The 21,530-nt window shown below is 38.8% G+C and overlaps 1 protein-coding gene across 7 annotated transcripts in view; it reads right to left on the bottom strand.

The window, feature by feature from the left end:
• Window positions 1-932: 932 nt before the first annotated feature.
• slc23a2 (solute carrier family 23 member 2) overlaps window positions 933-21,530 on the bottom strand; it is a 40,529-nt gene continuing 19,931 nt past the window's right edge. For 4 of the 7 annotated variants that reach the window (XM_063489495.1, XM_063489498.1, XM_063489494.1 and 1 more), the window contains 14 exons: window positions 19,895-20,106; window positions 17,249-17,347; window positions 15,764-15,880; window positions 14,965-15,122; window positions 9,846-9,934; window positions 9,635-9,702; window positions 8,680-8,861; window positions 7,610-7,730; window positions 6,758-6,914; window positions 6,473-6,620; window positions 6,251-6,356; window positions 5,869-6,136; window positions 5,553-5,648; window positions 933-5,091 (listed from right to left, as the gene is read on the bottom strand). In XM_063489495.1, the coding sequence (XP_063345565.1) occupies window positions 4,826-5,091; window positions 5,553-5,648; window positions 5,869-6,136; window positions 6,251-6,356; window positions 6,473-6,620; window positions 6,758-6,914; window positions 7,610-7,730; window positions 8,680-8,861; window positions 9,635-9,702; window positions 9,846-9,934; window positions 14,965-15,122; window positions 15,764-15,880; window positions 17,249-17,347; window positions 19,895-20,106 (2,087 nt within the window). In that variant the 3' untranslated portion in view covers window positions 933-4,825. Of the gene's footprint in view, window positions 5,092-5,552; window positions 5,649-5,868; window positions 6,137-6,250; window positions 6,357-6,472; window positions 6,621-6,757; window positions 6,915-7,609; window positions 7,731-8,679; window positions 8,862-9,634; window positions 9,703-9,845; window positions 9,935-14,964; window positions 15,123-15,763; window positions 15,881-17,248; window positions 17,348-19,894; window positions 20,110-21,530 lie in introns of all 7 variants that reach the window. The other 3 variants (XM_063489492.1, XM_063489493.1, XM_063489499.1) reach the window with 1 other exon arrangement.

Here is a 21,530-nt window from a genome sequence, read left to right as displayed (position 1 = left end):
CCGATTTTAGTTTTAATGCAACTGATAAAACTACGAAAAACATGTCAGTTAAGTATTGTTTCCTTTTGGTTACAAAATTGGTACATTTTGGCTAAAGCCATTGTTCCCATTACTTGTCACGATTCATGAATTGGAACTCGAGTTGTTTTTTTTGTCCTCATTTAATCTGGAAATTGTTCCTTTGAATTTACAGCAATGAAAATTGAAGGTAATTTCCTTCTTTCAAAATTGTTTCAATTCATAATTGCAGTCTTTCTTAACTGACTTTCCCACCTTCTGCAAATTAAAATGTGACCGACACAGGAAAAACAGATTCTAGTTGTTTAAAATAATTCAACTCTTTAATTACATTGAGAAGACCTAAAAAAAAAAAAAAAAAAAAAAAAATTAAAATAAAATAGTGCTGACCAAAGCTCTGGTTAGAGCTACTCAAATGTTCAAACATGTTACCTCTTCAATAAAATGAATTAAATATTTTCATTTTAGTTTCAATCATCTTTGTGGGTAACACAATTTAAAGAAAATGTTTCAAATCTCAGTACATTTTGATATTTTATGCCTTTCGATGTTAAAGACTGAAAGCTTTGTAGCCCATGGGACATCTCAGTCTAGAGATACTCTGTAGCTACATTACTGGCAAATGAGACAAGGGTCTGTCAGTCACCATATGCATTGTGTCCAGGATCAGATTACTTAAAACTAGATTTTGACAGGCGGTGGCTCTGTTGTTGTTTTTTTTTTCTTTTTCTTTTTGTTTTTTTTTTTTTTGGGGGGGGGGGGGGGGGGGGGGTGTGCTTAGTTTGAACTTCAGCAGGTGGTCCTGACGATGTCTACATGCTTAAATGCATTTAGTTGCTGCTGTGTGAGCGAAAAGGAGGAATTGTGACAATTTAACAAAAAAAACAAAACAAAAAAAAAGACAGAAGACTAAATTCATTCAGTAACATCTTATTAAATAGTTTTAGGAACAAAGAATAAAACATTTTGTTGCTACAATTAGTTTACACAATTTATATTCCAGAATGTTTAGCAAACTTTACTCCATTAAATATACATTTTTTGTGTTTTTACATCTATTTAAAGTTTCTCAGCTTGTTCTTGGATTTATATTGGTAATGTGTTAACATGGACAGAAAGCAATGTTAGAGTAAAAAAATACAATATGAAAAGATCATAAACAGGATTCCACCAAACCACAGATTTGAAATAGGGTTAAAATGTATTTACTTTTTAAATAAAAAGTACAAGAAAATGGTGCGCTTTCCAGCATGATTTAAGATTAAAAGTTATGGATTCGTTTCTTACAAATATTTGCTTGCAAAAACATAAAAACTATGTATATTAAAAAAAAACAAACAAAAAAAAAACAAACAAAAAAAAAAACACGTTTAAAAAGATAGAACACTTAATACACAGAAGTATAGTCTCCAGATAACGACCCCTTCAAAATAACTGAAAGGGATTGATGTCTTTGTGTTACGCACCTTATGGTCACCTTTTTAAGAGCCATGTGAATGTAATTCAAACCAGAAACACAATGTTTTTATTTTGTTTTTTACTGTAACTGGCTGCTTCTGTCACAGCTGTGCGAGAGGTGCATGTGTACTAAATCCTACAATAAGACAGGAGTACAATAATAAAAAACTGGAGGAAGCTGCCATGAGGCACAAAGACATCCCATGTTCATCTTCACATTAAGCGATAAGGCAGGTTTCACTCAGCTGCTTGATAAACAACAGGCTCTTAATAAGGTGACCAGCGGGTGTGTCCTCCTCCTGCATTCAGAAATGGTGACAATAAAAAGTCCAGAGGAGAAAAACAAGGTACACCAAACACGAGGACACAGATGCATCTTCACTGCAGGGCCAAGAGTGTGCAAGGAGAGACTGATGTGATGGGAGAAGTGCTGGTTGCATGAACATGATATGACACAGAAAACAAGGTCACGAGTCGTGTGCATGCCAGAAATTTACTACAGCAAGGGCCAACCCCCCCAAAACTACCTCTAAACTACCCTCTATCTCTGTGGAAGCTGCTTAAAAGTCTGACTTTGATCACTGCCAGCTCTCAGAGCTAGGTTACATAGTCACGAGACATCAGCTGGAGTGCCAACAACACACTGCTTATTTTACCAACCACCTGGTAACGTCCCTTTGCAAGTCAGCCAATAATTTAAACGAGGGAGATGAGGTTCTAGATTTACAGTTTCTGCACACATCAGTTGTCTCTAACCCTGGGCTCTTTTGTGACATCATTACTCTGTTTTTTTACCATCTACCCTGGATGGTCATTCAGTATTTTGGAAAAATCAGTCTGCGACCTCGTAAGGAGTTTCAGCTGTATAGTCAACGCAAATTATATTACTGTAATTGCATATTTTATTTGACAAACAAATGGAAATCTATAAAAAGGTCCCAACACCTCTAACCCTACCTAAAGGGTGACACCCCTGTAGATATTAAGGGTCACATAATTAATAACTATGGTTTATTTTGGCGTAACAAAGTATGAGACGTCACCAAATCAGAGCAGTACGTCATAAATGGAGCTACAGCTGGACCTGTTTTCATTAGGTCATTAATGTTCACACCTCCTTTAAAATCTTCAAAAGCACTCTAGTAATTTTTCAGGTTTCCAGGTTAGTGTGTATGAAGTCATCTGGACTCCAGTCTTCTTGGCACCATTACATGTGCAAACAGTACTTCGTAGTAAAAAGGCCCTGATCTGTAAAATCTGAACTATCCAGTTCGACATTTAAAAGTGTTCATCTTTTGCTTTCAAATACAACATGATAGAAATGGAATGAAATAGAAGCAGCTTTTATATTACGTCAGAAACAACCTTTTTAAAGCCTCTCTCGCCGGGTGATCTTCTAAAAGCACCAATTGGAGCTGGGGCGGAGGGCAGGAGTAGCTGTCAATCGTTACCGGTCTTTACAGGGCTTCAACAAGTAAACTAAAACACACTTAACATTCTGAAAGGGACGCATAAACCCGTTAGACTTTTTTTTTTTTTTTAAAAAAACCCCATAAATAAATAAATAGCTTTAATAAGAGATAAAAATGGGAGAATCTGGAATGAGACTAAACTAATCACGTCTCTCAGTAGCAACAAATGTTAATGAAAAGTTTTGGTATATGGTAACAGAACAGCAGAAATACAAATAAAGAGCTTTGAGCGTTTTGGTTTTATAAAAATCTCAAGTGGGCTACTCCTTATTTCTATGCATCTTTTTTTTTTATATTGTTGCCAACTCTGTGGTATTTTTTTTCAAAAGCTGCTCTTTATACATAGAAGCAGCAGAGGCACACAGTGTGGTCAGAAAAGAGTGGCTCTGTTTTTGGGGTGGGGGGCACGCCTGGGTTAATACCGTACAGACTGCAGATGCTTTGAAACTTAGTAGGAGATGAAAGAGAGCGCGTATTGATGACTGAGGGAAGAGCAGGAATGTGAGGAAAAAGTCATGACCAGAGTTAAACAAGTAAACATTGATAAGTCATGACTGTCTGGGAAAAAAAGAAAACCCCCCCCAAACTGCCACACTGCACATGTGAGCTGATGAAGGGCACAAAAGAAAGAAATTGTTAGATTTATATACTCTATATTCGACAAAATACACTGTCCTTACCCTCCCAGTACAATTATATAGCCTTTAGGTAAATCCTACCTTAATATACATCCACAGTGACCCCAAAACTGTGAGAGAAGTCCCACACGGAGCCGTGCGAGAACACTTATTCTCGTGTCGTCATTCATCAGCTTCATATATACTCACACAAGGTCTCCCTGACAAGGCCACATGTCCGTGTTACTGTGCGCATTAATGCAGCTCTTATAAATCCTCTGCCGTCACCATGATGATAGAGGCATTATTAAAAGCTTGTCTCATGAGTTAAGAGCCAGCATGTAAAGTAAATAAAGGGTAGCAGATTTAAATTAAAACTTTAACGAGCATGTTCAGGAAAGGCAGAGTTTTGGTCCTGTTAACAACTGATGAATAATACTGACATAATCTAAAGAAATGTAAACCGGTATTGTTAGTGATTTTTTTTTCTACCCAGTAATATGGGAGAGGTCTTCTGAATATTAGCACTTCATTATGAAATAATATGGGATGCGAGCCTCTTTAGCGTGAGCGTGTTTTTACTGAAGAATCTGTGAAGTGACATTCTACTTTTAAACTCAGGAAGGAGGTACTGCAAAAATAAATCTCACAATCACTTCACATGGCTAAGGGGACCTTACAAACTACTTCCATCATTCTGCATGACCCCCAGTTGTGCAATGCAGCGCTCGTGCTAGATCTACAGTGGCTGCTGGTGTGTGCATGTGTGGTTGCATAACAAATCCAGAGGGGAACGATTCCTAACGTGATCCTCAAGTGCCATATTTCAATATACTGTGCTTTGAGAAGAATGTATGCAACATAATTTGGGCTGTCTCAGTTAGCAGCGATCACGAGTGAGTGAGCCATCAGACATTCAGCTCCGACTGCCTGACATCCATCTGTCTCCTTCTGGATTACTCCATGCACACATGCACACAAACAGACTGATATCCACATGATGACATCTTTTATAGCATGCTGTGGCTTGCTATAGCATGCTTAAAATAGCATAGTGGGAAGTGGGAAGAGACTGATACAAGCTATAGAAAATAAACGCATATAGTGACAGGGTGGGAAGGGGGGGGGGGTTGGTGCATCACATTTTCTTCCACACAATCCAGTGCCGCTTCTGTCCTCCACTCCCCCATTATGTTGACTTAGTGTACCATCCCTTGCTCCCCAAAATTCAACCATTTTAAGGTTTCTCCAGCCTGCTGGTTATACCCGACTCTCTCCCAGTGCTGCGCCGCCCTCCCCTCCCTTTGCCCCATCCCCGTGTCCCATTCTGTTCCTGCAGGCTCCCTGTAGCTGCCCCCAATGGTAGCCTGTGAACGTTGGGCTGATGGGGATGTTCTTGAAGATTCGGTGTCTGCGGATGAAGTCCATTCCAAACGGCAGGTCGTAGGATCTCATCCCTTCCAGTTCTGCTGCACTAAGACCAGAACCGCGTTTCAGCTTCCTAATACCTCGTTCTTCAGGAGAACCTGAGGATAGAGAGAGAATAATAATGAGTGCCTTAAAGTTCACAATTAAAAGTCCAGGCTAACAAGGAACAAGGTCCACAAGTCTTCTGCTCCTGCGACTTTCTGATTTTTCTGAAGATGGAAAGAAATTCATAAGATGCGCCTCCGCCCATTCATCTTCAGTTGATTTTCCAGGTGGCAGCAGGTTACGCCCAGATGACTCTCTCTCAGCCATGTATTCTTCCACCTTTCCCAGCATGACCTCGAGGATCAGACATACGACCACCCCCACATGTAGTGCCTTGTACGATACCTGTACCTGCTTGGCAGTCACAGCCACATGTTATGATCATGTTCCTTAAAAACTTTTTAGCACGCTCCAACAAACTACTATCACTTTCTCAAGCAGCAATGACTTAAAACACTATTAAATGTGAAAACAGATTCATTCTTGTTCAAACTAGTGAAATTAAAAACCTTACCAGGGATGGTATTGTCCAAAATGAAGGCGACAGACCCTCCGACGAACATTGCAGTGGTGAGGAGCACGTTTAGCACTTGGTCAATTTCAACAATGCCTGAGAAAGACAGAAGTCGTGAATGTAGTACAATTTGTTTCTGACGTTACAGCACTGACACAAAGTTAAACTGATCTAATCTCTGGACTGGAGAAGTCACTGAACTTCTGATTGACAAACAACTACTTCCTGACCCACAGCACTCTCCTACTGTTACTGGTGCTCCTTGTAAAAGTGACAATGAGTGACTAAAAGTTTGATTTCCCTCCCATGCACTCACCGGTGACCAGTGGGTTCTGTTTGAGGTAGCTCGGCAGCATCAGGCCAAAGAAGATGGAGAAGCCCAAGACGAAGAGGTTCCTGGAGGAGTTGAGGTCGACAAACTGCAGGTTGGACAGTCCCACTGCTGTAATCATACCAAACAGGGTGCAGAACAGCGCTCCCAGGACTGGGTCAGGCAGAGAGGCGAAGAGGGCACTGAATTTACCCACAAGCCCCAGCAGCAGCATCATGGCAGCTCCATACTGGATCACACGCCTGCTGCCCACCTGGAGAACCAATTAAGACTTTTAAAACACCTTTTTAAATAAAGAGCAGGTAACATGAATACAGAAAAAGTAAATAAAGAATAAAAAAAACCCCCAAAACATATAGTGTGTTACCTTTGTGATTCCCAGGACGCCTATATTTGGACTGGAGGAAGTAGAGCCATTTCCTGTCCCGAAAAGACCATCCAGCACACAGGAAATGCCTTCTATAAATATTCCCCTGCAGAGACAAAAAACCATAATTATAGTTCGGACCAGACAGTAAACTGCCTGGGCTGTTTGTGACGAACTACTGAAGTATGAGAGCGAATAAGGAGGTGGAAAAACAAAGGTTACCGGTTGATGGCGTGGATGGGAGGCGGAGGAGCACACGACAGCCGAGCGCAGGCATAGTAATCTCCAATTGACTCAATGATGCTGGCCACCACAGCGCTCATCATACCGATCACACCTGCAGCAGTCACCGTGGGAACGCCCCACTGGACTGTAGAGGTAAAACATTCTGGTATTTTTATCCATCATCATGCTTAATGCCAACTTTAAACTTTCATATTATATTTCTATAGTCAGTCCACAGCATATATACAATTTGTAGACCTTCCTCTTCATTAACACACTCACAGGGGTAGGGGATTTTGAACCATGGTGCTACTAAGAGGATCCCTTGACGTGCGTCTGTGCGGGCATAGAAACCGTATTTGTCCTTATCTGGTGGGAAAACGTCGGTCACAGTGAAAATGAAACATAACAGCCACGACACGAGAATGGCCATTATGATCTGCATGAAAGAGAAAAGAAAAAGCTTATCAGACTTTTACATAACATCAAAAACATGAAAAAACAACAACAACAACAACAACACCCTTTACCCTTTTTTGTATATGTTTTTATTATTTCTCTCCAGCTATCTGTTTATATGCAGAGTATGCAAAAGAAATCATGACCTTTTGGGGTGTATGCATCAGTTTATTGAATTAAATTTGCCTTGGTTATACTTAGACCTATTTATCCTAGAAGCTAATAAACTAATACATCAGGAGGTGAGTGTCTGGATCTTCTTTGGATACAGCTTTGTTCACATCATGCTATCTGACTTCACATGTGGACTAAACCATTCTACACATTTGGACTAGGAAAAAAAAAATCATTTAATGATTAGTTTAAAAGCATTGCAGCATAAGACCTGAGGCCAATAAAAAGACATAAAAGTAATTTGAGATCGTTTCATGAAAAAGGTATAAATTAAATTAAGAGCAGCAAATAAAGAATTTAATGGTGTTTTTAATCACTTCACCAGCAGGGGGAAGAAAGAGACTGATTTACACAGTGCTCAGACACCACCTGGGGAGAAGGACATTTGCTCTGCTGAATAATTTGTGACTTACAAGAGAGAAAAATATTAATAATTGGAATGAAAGCAAAAAGTCTAGACACTGTTTGTATACAGGCACTTACAGCATGTTGTGTACTTACAGGAAACATTTTGAAGACCTGGAGCCTATAGGATGTCCAGCCCTTCTTGGCTTTGTAGATGGGCAGAGGAAAGTGAACATTTCTGGCATACTGAGAGAAGAGCAGCACCAAGAAGATAGTCCTGCAGAGAGAACCAATCCTCCTAAGTTTAGTGGTGACATGTTATACCGCATATTCTCTGCATGACAACCAATTCTGCAAACATATTCCTTTAAGTCCTGCCTATGTCTGACAAGGACTCCAGAGGCTTAAGAGCCAATCAATTATCCTAACGGCCCAAGAAATTAGTTGCAATTACAGCCACAATACCTCAATCCCTGTGGGCGAGAGAAGAGGCCCCCGAGCTACAGTGTAAACAGCTATGACACAGCAGAAGCTGATGTCACACCACCTGAACATCACATTATGAAGTGATGAAGTGCATCATCCTTCATGAGTCAGCCCTCTGTAGCTTCACAGCCCACATGATCCAGGGTTAGGTGCTTTCTAGATTAAGTTTTAGTGTGGTCATCTTAGCCACTCAGGTCTGGCTTTAACTAGAGAAGACCCACCCACCTGCTGTTTCAACCCTCTGTCTGTGAGGGGCAGCCAATCAGAAGAAAGCTGTCTTAAAGGGAGAGATGCTAGGACAGAAGGGCTGAACCAAAGTTGAGTATGAGATAAATAGGGATATTTTATTTAAACTGTAAATCATGCAAAGCTTCTATAGTAGAGTATAGGAATATAATTTATATGGAACTGGAAAGCACCACAATGTTACACAACAGCTGTCATCAAAAAAAAAAAAAAAATAATTAAATGTACCTCTAAATGTATCATGACAAAAACGTTTAAAAGGAAAACTATGTTTCCACAACTGAAAACAAAGAAATTAAATTAAAAAAAAAAAAAACCCTGCTAAGTAAGTCAAAATTTTGAATCATCTCAACTCAGACATACCTTGAACTTTTGAGATACTAACCCGAAATTTTGACTTACCGATGGCATGTTTTCCCATAGACAAACAGACTCTAGATAGTGTCTTTTTAAAGACACTGTTATTGCGGACACATTGGCGTGTCCATACTTACAGCATAGCAATGCCCCAGTGTTTTCCAGCCCTCTCCCCTGCAGCCTGGAAACCAGACAAGCCAATAAGGGCCACGGTGGGGGTGATGGTCAGAGGTCCGATGTATTTCAGGAGCATCCCGGGGAGACCCAGCATGCCGATGAACACCTCAACCATAGATGACACAATGATGGCACCTTGGATCTGTCAAAACAAAATAAATAATAAATAAATACATTTCTGCTTCTGCAGAAATATGTGAGCTGATATCTATGTATGTATGTATGTATGTATGTATGATATTAGGGCAATTAAGATTCATGCAAAATGAACATTTTCATAAATCAAAACACAAAGTACAGTTTTATACGTGAGGCTATTGTGAGACTGCTCACTGTCAGTTTGCTTAGCATTAACTAGGTCTGTTTACACTGTACTTACACATATCAGTACTTAACCATTACATAAAAACCCTCAAATTTATGAATTAAAAGCAAACACTGTGTGATTGTATAGCACAAGGTAACAGAATCGGCAGCACTGACAGCGATAATCCTGTTTGCCTGGTCTTTCTGTTCTCCTCTGTCACATTTTATCAAACGTCTGTTCCTTCATTCAACAATCTGATTCAGTCTGATCGAGTTTCGCCTCATTCACGTGTCACATAACAAACAATTACTCAACCGGCTTACGCAAATGCAAAAGGTTAACACAAATTAAGAGCATGTGTCACACAAACCCAAACCCTGCAGACATATAGAAAACAGTAATGTCTCCATTTTAGCAGCATATATACAATGTTCAACTTTTTAAACATCAGCTTAACAGACACACTTTTCAAATTTAGTTGTTCAAAAATGTGTTATTTAGGTGCAGTTTAACAACATTTAGAAAAAACCTGCAGTAAAGTCAGTCACCCCTTCCCACAAAGATGTGGTTTGGAACAGTGTGAGCGTGTGCATGTTTCTTTGCTTTACCTCTCGTATCCTGGGCTGCCAGATGTGCTCTGTGTTGAGGAGCTCTGTGCCGTTTAATGCTGGAATATCTGCTTGTGGAAAAAGAAGAGGAGATGAGCGATCAGAAACCAACGAATAACAGATCTTTGCAAAGCTTTCCCACTGAAAGCCAGACAGACCATTCAGATATAATATATTGTAAAGTAAAGATAGATGACAGTCCTCTCTTCACCTGTGTTGTTGCACTTCCATTTGTCCAGTGACAGGATGGCTCTGGCTGGTGCGAGAAAGGCGAAAGCACTGGCCTGAAACAAAGGAAGCCTGAAAAACATGAAAAGCTCACTTTAGATAATAAACACTTAAGCCAACTAAGCCATCTGTTTAAGAAATAAGAGAACCATTTCTGGTTAGTTTTGATGTACTGAACAAAAACATGACCTTTTTCAAAATGTATTTATTGACAGTTCACAATTTGAAAACAGGGTTATTCAGCCTCAATTCATAATTTAATTGTAGCCAAATCTGCTTGTCTAGGATGAGATATCCCATCTAGCTGAGGTGCTGTGAAACACTTTCACTAGCTGCATAAAATATTTTGACAAGGGTCAAAAACAGACTTCACATGAGCTGAATTTCATCAAAGCTGGATAAATAGTTTAGGAAGTGTGGCTGTTTAAAAATTAGTCACATTTGAGACATTTTTGCCAAAATTCAGGGGGTCACAAGGTATTTTAGTCACATCTGGTTTCAATTAAGAACTTCTGATCTGTAGCCCTAGCAGTACAATCATTAAAAACTAGACTAGACCAAGTATCATTTTTAGTTTCAGTGAGCCAAAATTAGACGAGTGTTCACAAGTACTCCCACATGCTGCTCTACCTGACCTTGATTTCCATTTTTTAAAAACATCACTGACAGTATTGCATGAGAATACACCTGGACTGCTGCTGACTAATCTAAGGACAGTTAAAAAGAGGAGCGGTAGTGGGAAGGAAAAAGGAAATGTTTCTTAAGAGGAAGTGAGATTTCATAAGCGCTAATTATGAATTGGCAGCACATCTGTTTGTTTCGACTAAAAGTCAGTGTTTTATGTACAGCTGCTTCTTGTCAGTGCAAATATACAAATCAATGAAAAAGAAACTCCAGAAAATTTAATGCGGGCCTCAAGATTGATGGTTGGCTCCATAAAACAAAATATTTTTTAACTCAACTTTATCCCTGTGTTTTTATCCTTTTCATGTTTATTATTATTATTATTATTATTGCTGTAATGTTTTCTTTGCTTTTCATTTTTAAAATCAGTTTCTTCATGTAGGCGTCATGTGTGCTTCAATGTGTAACTGTAAAACAAATCACTAAACATTTCTGTGTATACAAGTCTCATGTTTGCAGGTAGCAGCTGTGCACACAAGCAGGACACTTTGGGTAAAAAAGGGAGACACTTTCACCTTTCCTGGAAAAGCATTTTGCCCTTTTTGATTGACCTCACTTGGCATGATGACTCAGAAACCTTCACTGCATATCACCCCCACCCACTTTCCACCTCTTTACAGCTCTGCACATGTTCTTCTGCGTCATTCCTCAGTACACATCTCCAAACCTTTTCTTTCCCCCCCCTCGTCCTGCATTCAGTCTATCACTGTGGATACAATCCAGTCAGTCACTTGATAGCTGAAGAAATCTGAGCAGGGATGAAGATGTCTGTAACCAGGCTTGTTAACAGGTTTGAACGTGCAGTTAGGGAAATAGTCAGGTGAAGAAATATTTAAATGTTGAGCACCAACATGACAGCTAGTGAACAGAGAGAGGCCCAGAGGACTGATGGGCTGGGATATGTATAAATAATCAGCCTAGAATAACAGTTTTTGTTCATGCTGATCTGCCTTTTTCTTCATTTCTTCTTTTCTTTCTTCATTGTTAGGGAGTTATCTGGTACATTATAAACAGTCCGGATGTGATGGAGTATGACTGTTACAGATACACTGTTGCTGTCTCTCCCTTTTCCCCCCGCTTTTATTCTTTCCCTCCCTTAGTGGTTTCCATTCAGTGACATTTCTCTGGAGAAACTAATCCACTGAGAGATGGACAGATAAGCACCGTCTGTGACATCAGGGCAGCACTGCCTGAGAGAGGGGAAGCTGCTGGTATGGCAACAATGACGGGCTTAACAAAAAAAGAAAAAAGAAAAAAAAAAGACCAGACTGTTTTTCAGTCCCCCCCCCCTTTATGCGTTCTACTTGCATTTCCCCATCTTTTCTATGAAAAAGCAAAAACTGAGCATATGATTTATGTTTTAGATGTTTTTGAGCACTCTACTACACAATCAGGTAATTTATACAATCTACATATTTAATGATCCTTTTTCTGGCATTTATAGCATCATGTAAGACTGGAGATATAAAGTTTAGATTTTGATAGAAACTCATCAGTTCACCAGAAAACAAATTTATTTTGCAAGTACAGAATTTACTTTTTAAACTATAACAACTAACCAGCAACCGAAAAAACAACAACAACAAAACAAAAATCTGTCTGTTTCTGCTGATATCAAAAGCTGATATTCATGATTTGTGGCTGATACAATTATCAGACACTGAAAGATGTAGATATTTACCAGGCAATCAGATTTTAGTGGGATGCATTATGGGAAGAGTGGGATGAAGCACTGTTGTGGTCCTAAAACACAGAATATTTTCACTAAATTGTTAGACTATGTCTTCTGACGTTGGAGACCACTAACCCTTGCAGATCTGTCAGTTTTGTAGTCTCCAGATCTGTTCCGACACAGAAACATATCAAAATCTGAATGGAAATGAGGACTAAACTCAAATGTTAAAATGCAAGTTGTATAGAGTGTCTGAAATAGTTTGCCACATTGTCCAACAGGGGGCAGCTTCTTCACTTTCAGCTTGACCCATTATATGTCCACATGACCTGTCTGTAAAATAAGTTGTGGAAAAAAAAAGACAAGACAATGGGCTGATAAAATTACCAATAAACGTAAGGCTGTTTGCTCAGCTTGCACAAATCAGTGACAATTCAGGACTCAATCAAATTCTGAAAATATGACAGCCCCAATTAATTTTTCATGTATTACAGTTAATAGTGGAGGAACTGGCCAAATGTATCAGCTGTCGTTGCTATTAATTTATTAGTTGTCAAAAGGGTTTTATCACAGGGTTTAATTTACTTGGGGTTGTGCTGTTGTCCAGTGACTCCATCCCTAAAGACTCTTTTTTTTTTTTATGAAAGTACAGACCCAGAAGAGGAGGACAACAGTTAAATAGTTAAATTTGCGATTAACATGACATTGACCAATCAGCTGAAAGGAAGAAAAATAGGGTCAAAATTCATACTTGTAACTTGAAACTTGAGTGCAGAGTTTCACACGTATTTTTTGGCCAAGTCCACACACAAATCTTTTTTACGCACACACAAATTCTTTTTACACATACAAATCCTGATTTACAAGTACAAAATATTTATGACCACAATTTGAGCCCATAGAAATGGACTGAGATCCGGTGACTCCGGAGGCTATTTCAGTCAAGTAAACTCACTGTTGCCTTCAAAACAAACAGCCTGAGATCATACGAGCTTCGTGACAAGGTGCATTGGCCGGACAAAAGCAGCCATTAGAAGATGGTTATTGTGGATAGGATAACAACAGGGTCAACAACAACACTGAGGTAAGCTGTGGTGCAAAATGATCTTCAGCTGGACTTGAGAGGCTCAAAGTAAGCTATAAAAAGGGTCCACACACCATCGCATCACCAGCAGCAGCCTAAATTGTTGACAGCTCATAGGTGAGATCCATGTTTTCATGTTTACGCCAGAGTGTGAGCTTATGCGAGTGTTGCAGCAGAAATCAACCATCTGAGCAGGCATAACTTTTCCTAATCGTCCTTTGTGTATCGCTCCTAGAGTAGCCTTCTACTGCTACAGCACATCAAGGATTGATGTGTTGATGCTCACATGCCTACCTCAGTTCTAACAAGTAACCTGAGACTTGGAAATTTGTGCTGTGTGTGTGTGTGTGTGTGTGTGTGTGTGTGTGTGTGTGTGTGTGTGTGTGTGTGTGTGTGTGTGTGTGTGTAAAACCCCAGTAAATGGGCAGTTTCTGAAATACCCAAACTGCCACCGAAGTCACGCAGCTGGGTTGAATGTTATCAGTTCCTCATTGTGTTTGGATGACTAACTGCATCCTCAATGTGATTGTCTGATTAGAGATTTACAGGTGACCACGTGTAATGTGATGACTGTATATCTTGTTCTACAAGGTGCTAATTTTTAAGCCACCATTTGTCTGTTAATAAAATAAAAGGAGGAGGCAGGACAACTTTTACACACTTTTTTCCTTTCCATCAAAGTATCAGTAAAAGTCATCGAGTCAGTGTTAAAATGAACAGCCAGTGTGTGCGTCTGTCTGGGTTTATCTGAGTGAGGTGATTTGGCCGGTGTTGCTGCTGCTGCGCAGCATGATAACGAGACCAAGAATCTTCCACAACAGGATTGAAAGATTAGGTTTAATAATAAAAAAAAGGAAAGAAAGAAAACGAGCCAGGGTTCTCTCGCACAACTGATACTTCTTTATGAAAGAAAAACAGCACCTCTTGCCATCATAACTCAACTTTCATTAAAACACAGACCCCAGAGATGTGATAATATCCATGACAACAGATAACATTTTATACCAGTCATTATTTTCTGGCAAGCGATAGGAGTGATATAACCTTAAGAGTTGAATAAGGGTGAATCACCGATTACAAAACATACCTCACATTAAGCATGTCTGATTTTATGTTCGTCGTAAATAACAAACAAAAGTAGAAAGTGTAGAAATAGTGCAGAGGGACCCTTACCAAATGAAGAGTTAAATTCTTTGTATTTCCAGAAAAACAAGTATGAAGACAAAACGCGATACATTCTTGAAAAAGTGGGTCAAAGCGAATCATTCCACACATCTAAACTGGTAAACAGGCCATCCCTCCTGGAAAAGTCACTACTGACCAAGACATGCCCGTGTTTAATCAGTTATTGCTTCCGTGTTTTTCACATTGCTTGGCCAGAAGTAATGCAATAGAAGAACCACATGTTGTCCCAATTTCATAAAATATTACAGAAACACACAGAAAACAGAAATTAAAATGCTACTCATCCATATTTTGATAGAAACTACACGTAAAAGATAAATAAAGCTTGTATGTAGTAGTGCTTATCTATGTGGATGCAAATTGGACTAATCTGCAGCTCTAAATTAAAAAGATGTAATTCATTTACTCAGTTCATGTAACGCCTAAACACACTCACAGTTACTCAGGGATGAGAGACAGCAGGGGAAGAGAGCATACCTGCAGCCCAGTGTGGTCTGTAGCAGGGTAGTGATCCCCACACAGAAGAAGATGGTCCCTATGAGCTGACTGGTTGCCCACTGATCAAAGCCGACGCACATCGCCTCAGAGAGGAGGAACGGCACCGCGATGGTTCCACTGAAACATGTCAAGTAGTGCTGGAAAGACAAGATGGCAGAAAGTCATTCCTGTTTTTTTTTTTACCATCTACTATAGAAATTTAGTCCACCCCCCTTCCCAAAAAGCCCCCAATAACAAAGCACAAATGTTTAGTTTTATAATTTGGATCCTCACCATTACTCCTTTAGGCTCACAAGTGGAAAATGGAATGGAAAATATAATGGGAAGTCTTTGACCCTCAAATGAAACTATCTGCATTGTTTATATGGTTACCATATTCCCAGAACAGATTAGTCTATTTCCCCATTTAAAATCAGAGTACCAGTCATCCAATTCTCTACTACGGGAGTGGACAATCCAGTTCCGCTCCCACCTTGCTCCACCTGGAAATTCCCAAATCTAAAGAAAAGCCTGTTTACCTGTGCAAACCACTCAAAGAAGTCTCAGGTGAACTGAACAGTTAATTTAATTTAATATTTGCATTTATGCATCAGCTAACCATTCTTAACAGGCAGATTATTAAACTGATTTATATTCTGGGCACAGTTGGATTAAGAGGACAGAAGAACGACGTCACTGACATGAAACATAGCTTAAAAAGCATCTGCCACACCCTTATCATAGAGTGTGTATTTGACATTCTCAGTCCATATTAAAACAACTTAATGTGTAGGTTTACCTGTAATCCCAAGAGCACACAGAGATACCAGGGTGGGGTGTCTTCAATGGTGTAGATCATATCTGACCTCCTTGCATCAATACTGTCTGTACTGTCCAATGTCTCAGACATTGAGCTCTACACATAATGAAACACAAACAGTATTATTATCATTTTAATCCACACTTTTCTTTGCATCAGTGCATGTACTTTACATAGGATGTACAGGAAAATAAACGCCACATGTTGTGCTAGTGCAAGAGACAAACGTGTCAGAGCAGATTTGAGGAGAGCACTGTTAAATGTCTCAGACAGAGCTCTACACAGACAATGAAACACAAAGAAACTGTATCCTTTTAATCTACACTTCTCTTTACATGTATGCTATATGATATGTACTGGAAAATAATTGCTACATGTTACGTCAGTGGAACATGTCTGAGCTGATCTGTGGAATTTTATGAATGGAAAAACACCAGAAGTGGTAAATTTCCCTCTTACAGAAAAGTGCAGTGTCATGGTGACATCGAGAGCAGAGAACCACAGAGGAAGATAAGGAGTCAATCTGATGAGTTGCTTTTTTCTACTAAATATCTCATCAGCATCTTTCTGTACTACAATGAGGTTAAAGTTTTTATGTAAACAAAAATAAACCAGGAAAACAGAACAACAAAACTTCATTTTTCTAACTTCTATTTTGGAGATTAGAATTGAAAACAACAGCATGTTTACAGCAGAGGTTTATACTATAAATAGTGAATCACATGAAAGGGTTTTACTTATAATGATATGACTTTTGTTTTCAGGGAAAACCCATGAATGGATACTTATCATAATTACAGGTTTTAAGCTTCATGATTGTCACTTACTGTAAAAAATGGAGGTCATAGCTCACTTTGGCTTGTTTTTATAAACAATGTAAGACATGGTTATACATTCCCTGTCTACATCCTGTAGCTACGGCATCAGTGCAAATTCAGTCTTTTATGTGAAGAACATTTTAGAGAAATAAAGACTTCTTTAAGATTTGCATACCCCTTTTCAATAACATTTAAGGTCAGCATTTTTAGAATAGATAAAAACTTTGCTTACTTATTTTTGTTGTCTCAAAACAAAAGGTGAAAAGCATCTATTAAAACTTACTGGATGTGATTTTTAATGAAAATAACGCAAACCTTGCTACACATCACAGAGACATCACTAGGTCTTCAGACCAGTGCAGCATTGAAGGCTGTTTGCTTTATTATTAAATCAGTCTTTGATAACAATCTCAAGTATGTAGGCAAAAGATGAGTTGGGGAAAAAAGGAAACCACTGAAATTGTTTTGCTGAGCGTGGCTAACAAAAAAAACCCCCAAAAAAAACAGAGTCAACAAAAGCACTTCATGAGTAAGCTTTTTGAGTTATTGTGCCAAAATAGTGACTTGGCTCTTTCAAAACCATCCTTTAAGATGACTACAAAAACTCATGAGGAATTCACTTTAACGGTTTTTACTCCAAAGTTACCTTTTCACCTCCTTGATTATCTTTAGTGTAGATGGCCATCAGCTCTGTGTTCTCAGTGTCCTGGTCACCACTGGCGCCACTGACTCCATTTACCACCACCTAAACAAATACAAAGAGTTTCACGTCAACATTTTACTATCCCAACTTGCCAGAGCATGCAGGAAAAAACAAAAATCACAGTTTCTCAAAAGCAGGTTTGGCGCAATGCTCATACCTTTCGCTTTTAATGTAGGTTTTGTCAGCGTGCCAACATGCAAGCTGAAGCAATGTCAATATTTGTGTGTGTGCCAGTCTATATGTTACGCAGTGTGGAAGACCGGATGCACTTAAGTCCCATGGACATGGACATGTGCTTCCTACAGTATGCAAACTTGTAACCATTCAAACAAATTTCAATAATTGAATATGCATTCTAGGTTTATGTACGAGAGTGCGGCTTTGCTGCATTTGTTCTTAACCTAAATGCTGTGACAATCAGCAACGAGGAGGAGAGAAAGCAGTAGTTTGCATAGTCAGGAGTGTATGCAAATGTTCCCACCAAACCCAGAGTTTTTACTCTACAGTCCTCACATGCAAACATATGGCATGCATAGGCCTCCAGATTAAACTCTGAGCGGTGGAGTGGATATTGAAGGTCGTCAGGGAAACATGTCAGATCACCAGGACAATTAAATGCACACAAAATGTCAGGCTCATGTTTTACTTCCCTTTGTGTTCCACTGAACAGCTTCAGTAAATGTCTCCAGAGAAAGTTCTTTTAAAGAGGGAACAAAGCTTATCTAAGTTTCTAACAGGAAACCAGCTGGCTCCGTGGTCACCCTCAAAGCTCTATGGAAGGATTTATCGTAGTTTATACCTTGCTTAACCTGTGTCACCTGATTATTTAAACATTTAAGGGTATTAAGAAGCCACATGAAAATTAATTTCATGTTTTTCCCCCTCTTTTAGGACATGAAAGGATGTTTGCTTGCACTATTTAAATCTTCACCAGTTCCTGAAGGAAATTTCAGGTTCTTTTTTGTGTGGTTGTTTTTGTCTTTGTGTGTGTGGTTTTTTTTTTGTTTTGTTTTGTTTTTAAGTTTCTCATTATATGGAAATATTCTGGAGAAGTGCCAAATTAGAGTTGCTTTAGGGGAAAAAAAGATTCTGCAAATACAATTAAAACTTTTCTAAAATGAAAAAGTACCTTATTCAGTGTGAACACTTTTAGACTGTATGGAAACAATATGGATATTTTTAACTGTAAACAGTCATTTTATATTGCATGTAGGACAGGCTGGGTTCATTTTTAACTCATGCTGTATGTGAAACTTAATCTGCAAAGCTGTGTAAATAATGGAGAGCACATGGGGTTTCTTACAAGTTACAAATTATTTTACTTTTATTTATATCTTATGTAATTTTATGATTTAGTTCCAATGTACAGCACTTTGCGTCAGCTGTGGTTGTTTTAAAGTGCTTTATAAATAAAGATGATGATAATTATAAATAGTCAGTCCTTCTGTTACCTGGGGCCTTGTTATGGGACCAACATGCTAACATATAGGTAGTCCAAATGTCTCTCTCCTCTCCAGTCTTAAAACGCCTCAAGGGGATCTTGGCCAGTCCCCAGACCTCATGACCTGATCCCTGCGCATGTCGGGGATCTACCCTGGTCCAAAACCAGATACATGTGGTAACTCTATAATTAACCTTACTGTGAGAAGTGGCCATAAGAAAATCATTGGTAATTTTCACTAATAAAGGTTGGTCATATTTAAGACTGAAGCATTAATTAACAGTAGGAGTTCTTTTAGTAGTCTTGAAGAAACGGGGTCTAAAAGACAGTGTATGTGCAAGTATTCATCTCAAGGCAAAAGTTCATACTTCATACTATTCTAAATGCTCTGATTTCGACAGTTTCGTTCTCTTGGCTGTGCAGGATTAGCAACTGCAGATATCTGGAACATGGTTATCTCTGCTGCACAGACCTGACTGAGCACAACAGTCCACACTCTAATTGTAAGGGGCAGTCAATCAGTTGGCTTAGTGTTAAAGAATCCCAAATGGCTTTTATTAAGGGCTTCAGTAAGATAGAGTATAAGATAAATAAGAATTATGTTTAATCTTTGAATTATGCAATGCAATTCTAGTAGACCAAAAATATAAATTTAAAAAGGAGCATAATAGCTTCTCCTGTAAGCACAGAACATGGGCAAATCTCCTGCAAGAAGTAAAACATGTATGAAAAAGAACCTCTTAAAACATGCCGTTTTAATTTAATGGAGCTATAAGAATTAACAAGCATATTTGTGTGGAGGAAATCAGGTTTGATAAATGTCTCTGTTATGATTTTGCCCACTGACCTACATAAGGCAGCGGCCTGGTGCCAAGAGGACAAACAGAGGAAACGGATGGAAAAAGTATCGGCTGCAGCATGCACTAAGTGGCCATGAAGTAAGAGGTTCGTGTGTGACTGTCTGCTCCAACACATTCCAGGCAAAAAGCAATGCCAAATATGATTGCGTGAGTCAGAAAAGAGTGATGTGAGGAGATGTAGGACAATCCCAACTACGTGCAAACCCCTGTCTTTGTCTTCATTATACAAGCGTGCTTTAGGTGTGGCTGTGGTCTCTGTGGGAACATTTAATTTATTGTTGTATGTACCGGAATTGGGTAGAAATTTGCCCCATGTTTGCACTCCTCTTCATATTTTCCTCCTTCACTGCTGCTGTCCATTGATTTGGAGGTGGTGTTCTTCCCCACGCCCATGCTTGTGTCTTCGTCTTCTTTCTCGTTCTCTGTTACTCCTTGGTCTTGCTGTGGTGTGGTTTCAGATGAATCCTTCAGGGTGATTACATCGTCTAGGAGTGCCTCTTCTGCTTAGAAAATGAGACAGATAAGGAGGGATTAATATTTGATTTATTTATAAGGGCAACATTCCTGTGATAAAATCAGGGCACTGCAGGGGCTGATGGGTCAAAATTTCTGGTGGAATATATTAAATTCTCAGACTTTATTCTTAGTCTGATTCACAATAATAAAGCAACAGCATAAACACAATTAAATTGAACTGTTCATTAAGGGATCATGACCCATTGTTCAATACATATTTAACTAGCTAAGATATTGCTTTTTCACTTCAAGATCTGCATTATTGATACCTGGTGTCCTTTGAAGAACCAAGACAAAGTTAAGAAGTTGTGTAAAAGCACAAGAAATAATGATGACATAGGGCTAATTAAGTAAGATCCGCTTATTGGAGCTATATAATCTGTTTACATCCTGATAAGAGAGTTCACAGAACATTTGGGAAGTGAAAACTATCCAGAGGTCTGGAAATCAGCATGTGCTGCAACACTCAGTGCTGTAACTGTTCACATGCAACTTTATGCCACTACTACATTTAGGGATTTTAAAAGTAATTCCAGGTCCAAAGCTACTTTTAAAAAATCCAGAAGACACAAATATTACCCTTTTTGAACTTTGTGGATCTAACAGAAAGTTTATCAGTGTGATTGGTTTTCTGTCTAGTTGACAGAATATTTTTTTCCTGCAATTCACTTTGGGTTTTTTTTTTTTGCTTGCTTTTACATTCATATGTGAAAAGTTAACCAAGTCTTGATTATATAATACCTTATTGTTTAGTTAGTCAAACAAAAACAACCCAAGAAACACTGCTCTGGCCATTATACTGATCATTTTTCACTATATTAAGAAAACGGTCATCTTAATCTGCCTTAATCAAAACAGCCTGCACAGATTGTCAATAACCAGATAACTTGTGAAGTAACAAGGGATACATGTCAATCAGTAATCCATGCTGCAAACAGGTCTTTGACAAACAAAATAAGGCAAAAAGAGGAGAGCCCATTAAAAGAAAAATAGTATTTGATAACAACAGGAACAAAGATCACTGTGCGATGATGCAGGAGGCAGAAAGAGAAGGAGTTTTAGCAGGCATGGTGCATAAGACGTACTAATTTTTTAAATCAATGTCATTTCTGTTTCGATCTCTTTTTGTTTATGCCTAAACTGGTTTACAAATTTAAACGGTGCCTTTTGTGGTCAACTGACACATCCCTAGAGGATAAAATGCTGCGAGTATTTTACATGTGACCTATCAGCCAAAAGCCAGGTGTTCATGTATTCACATGTCCCTGGTGTGGTGCTCTGGCCTGTGTAGAATTTTAATTAATATGCATGAACTGTCTTGTTGTGACAATAACGCACGCAAACATATATAAATTACATAAATGTCCCAGATGTACACAGATGTAAGCATAGGTTTCCAATGTGATAA

The sequence above is a fragment of the Pelmatolapia mariae genome, linkage group LG12 (genome assembly GCF_036321145.2).
Source record: "Pelmatolapia mariae isolate MD_Pm_ZW linkage group LG12, Pm_UMD_F_2, whole genome shotgun sequence".
NCBI classification, from domain to species: Eukaryota; Metazoa; Chordata; class Actinopteri; order Cichliformes; family Cichlidae; genus Pelmatolapia; species Pelmatolapia mariae.
This window is presented reverse-complemented; position numbering and strand designations above follow the sequence as displayed.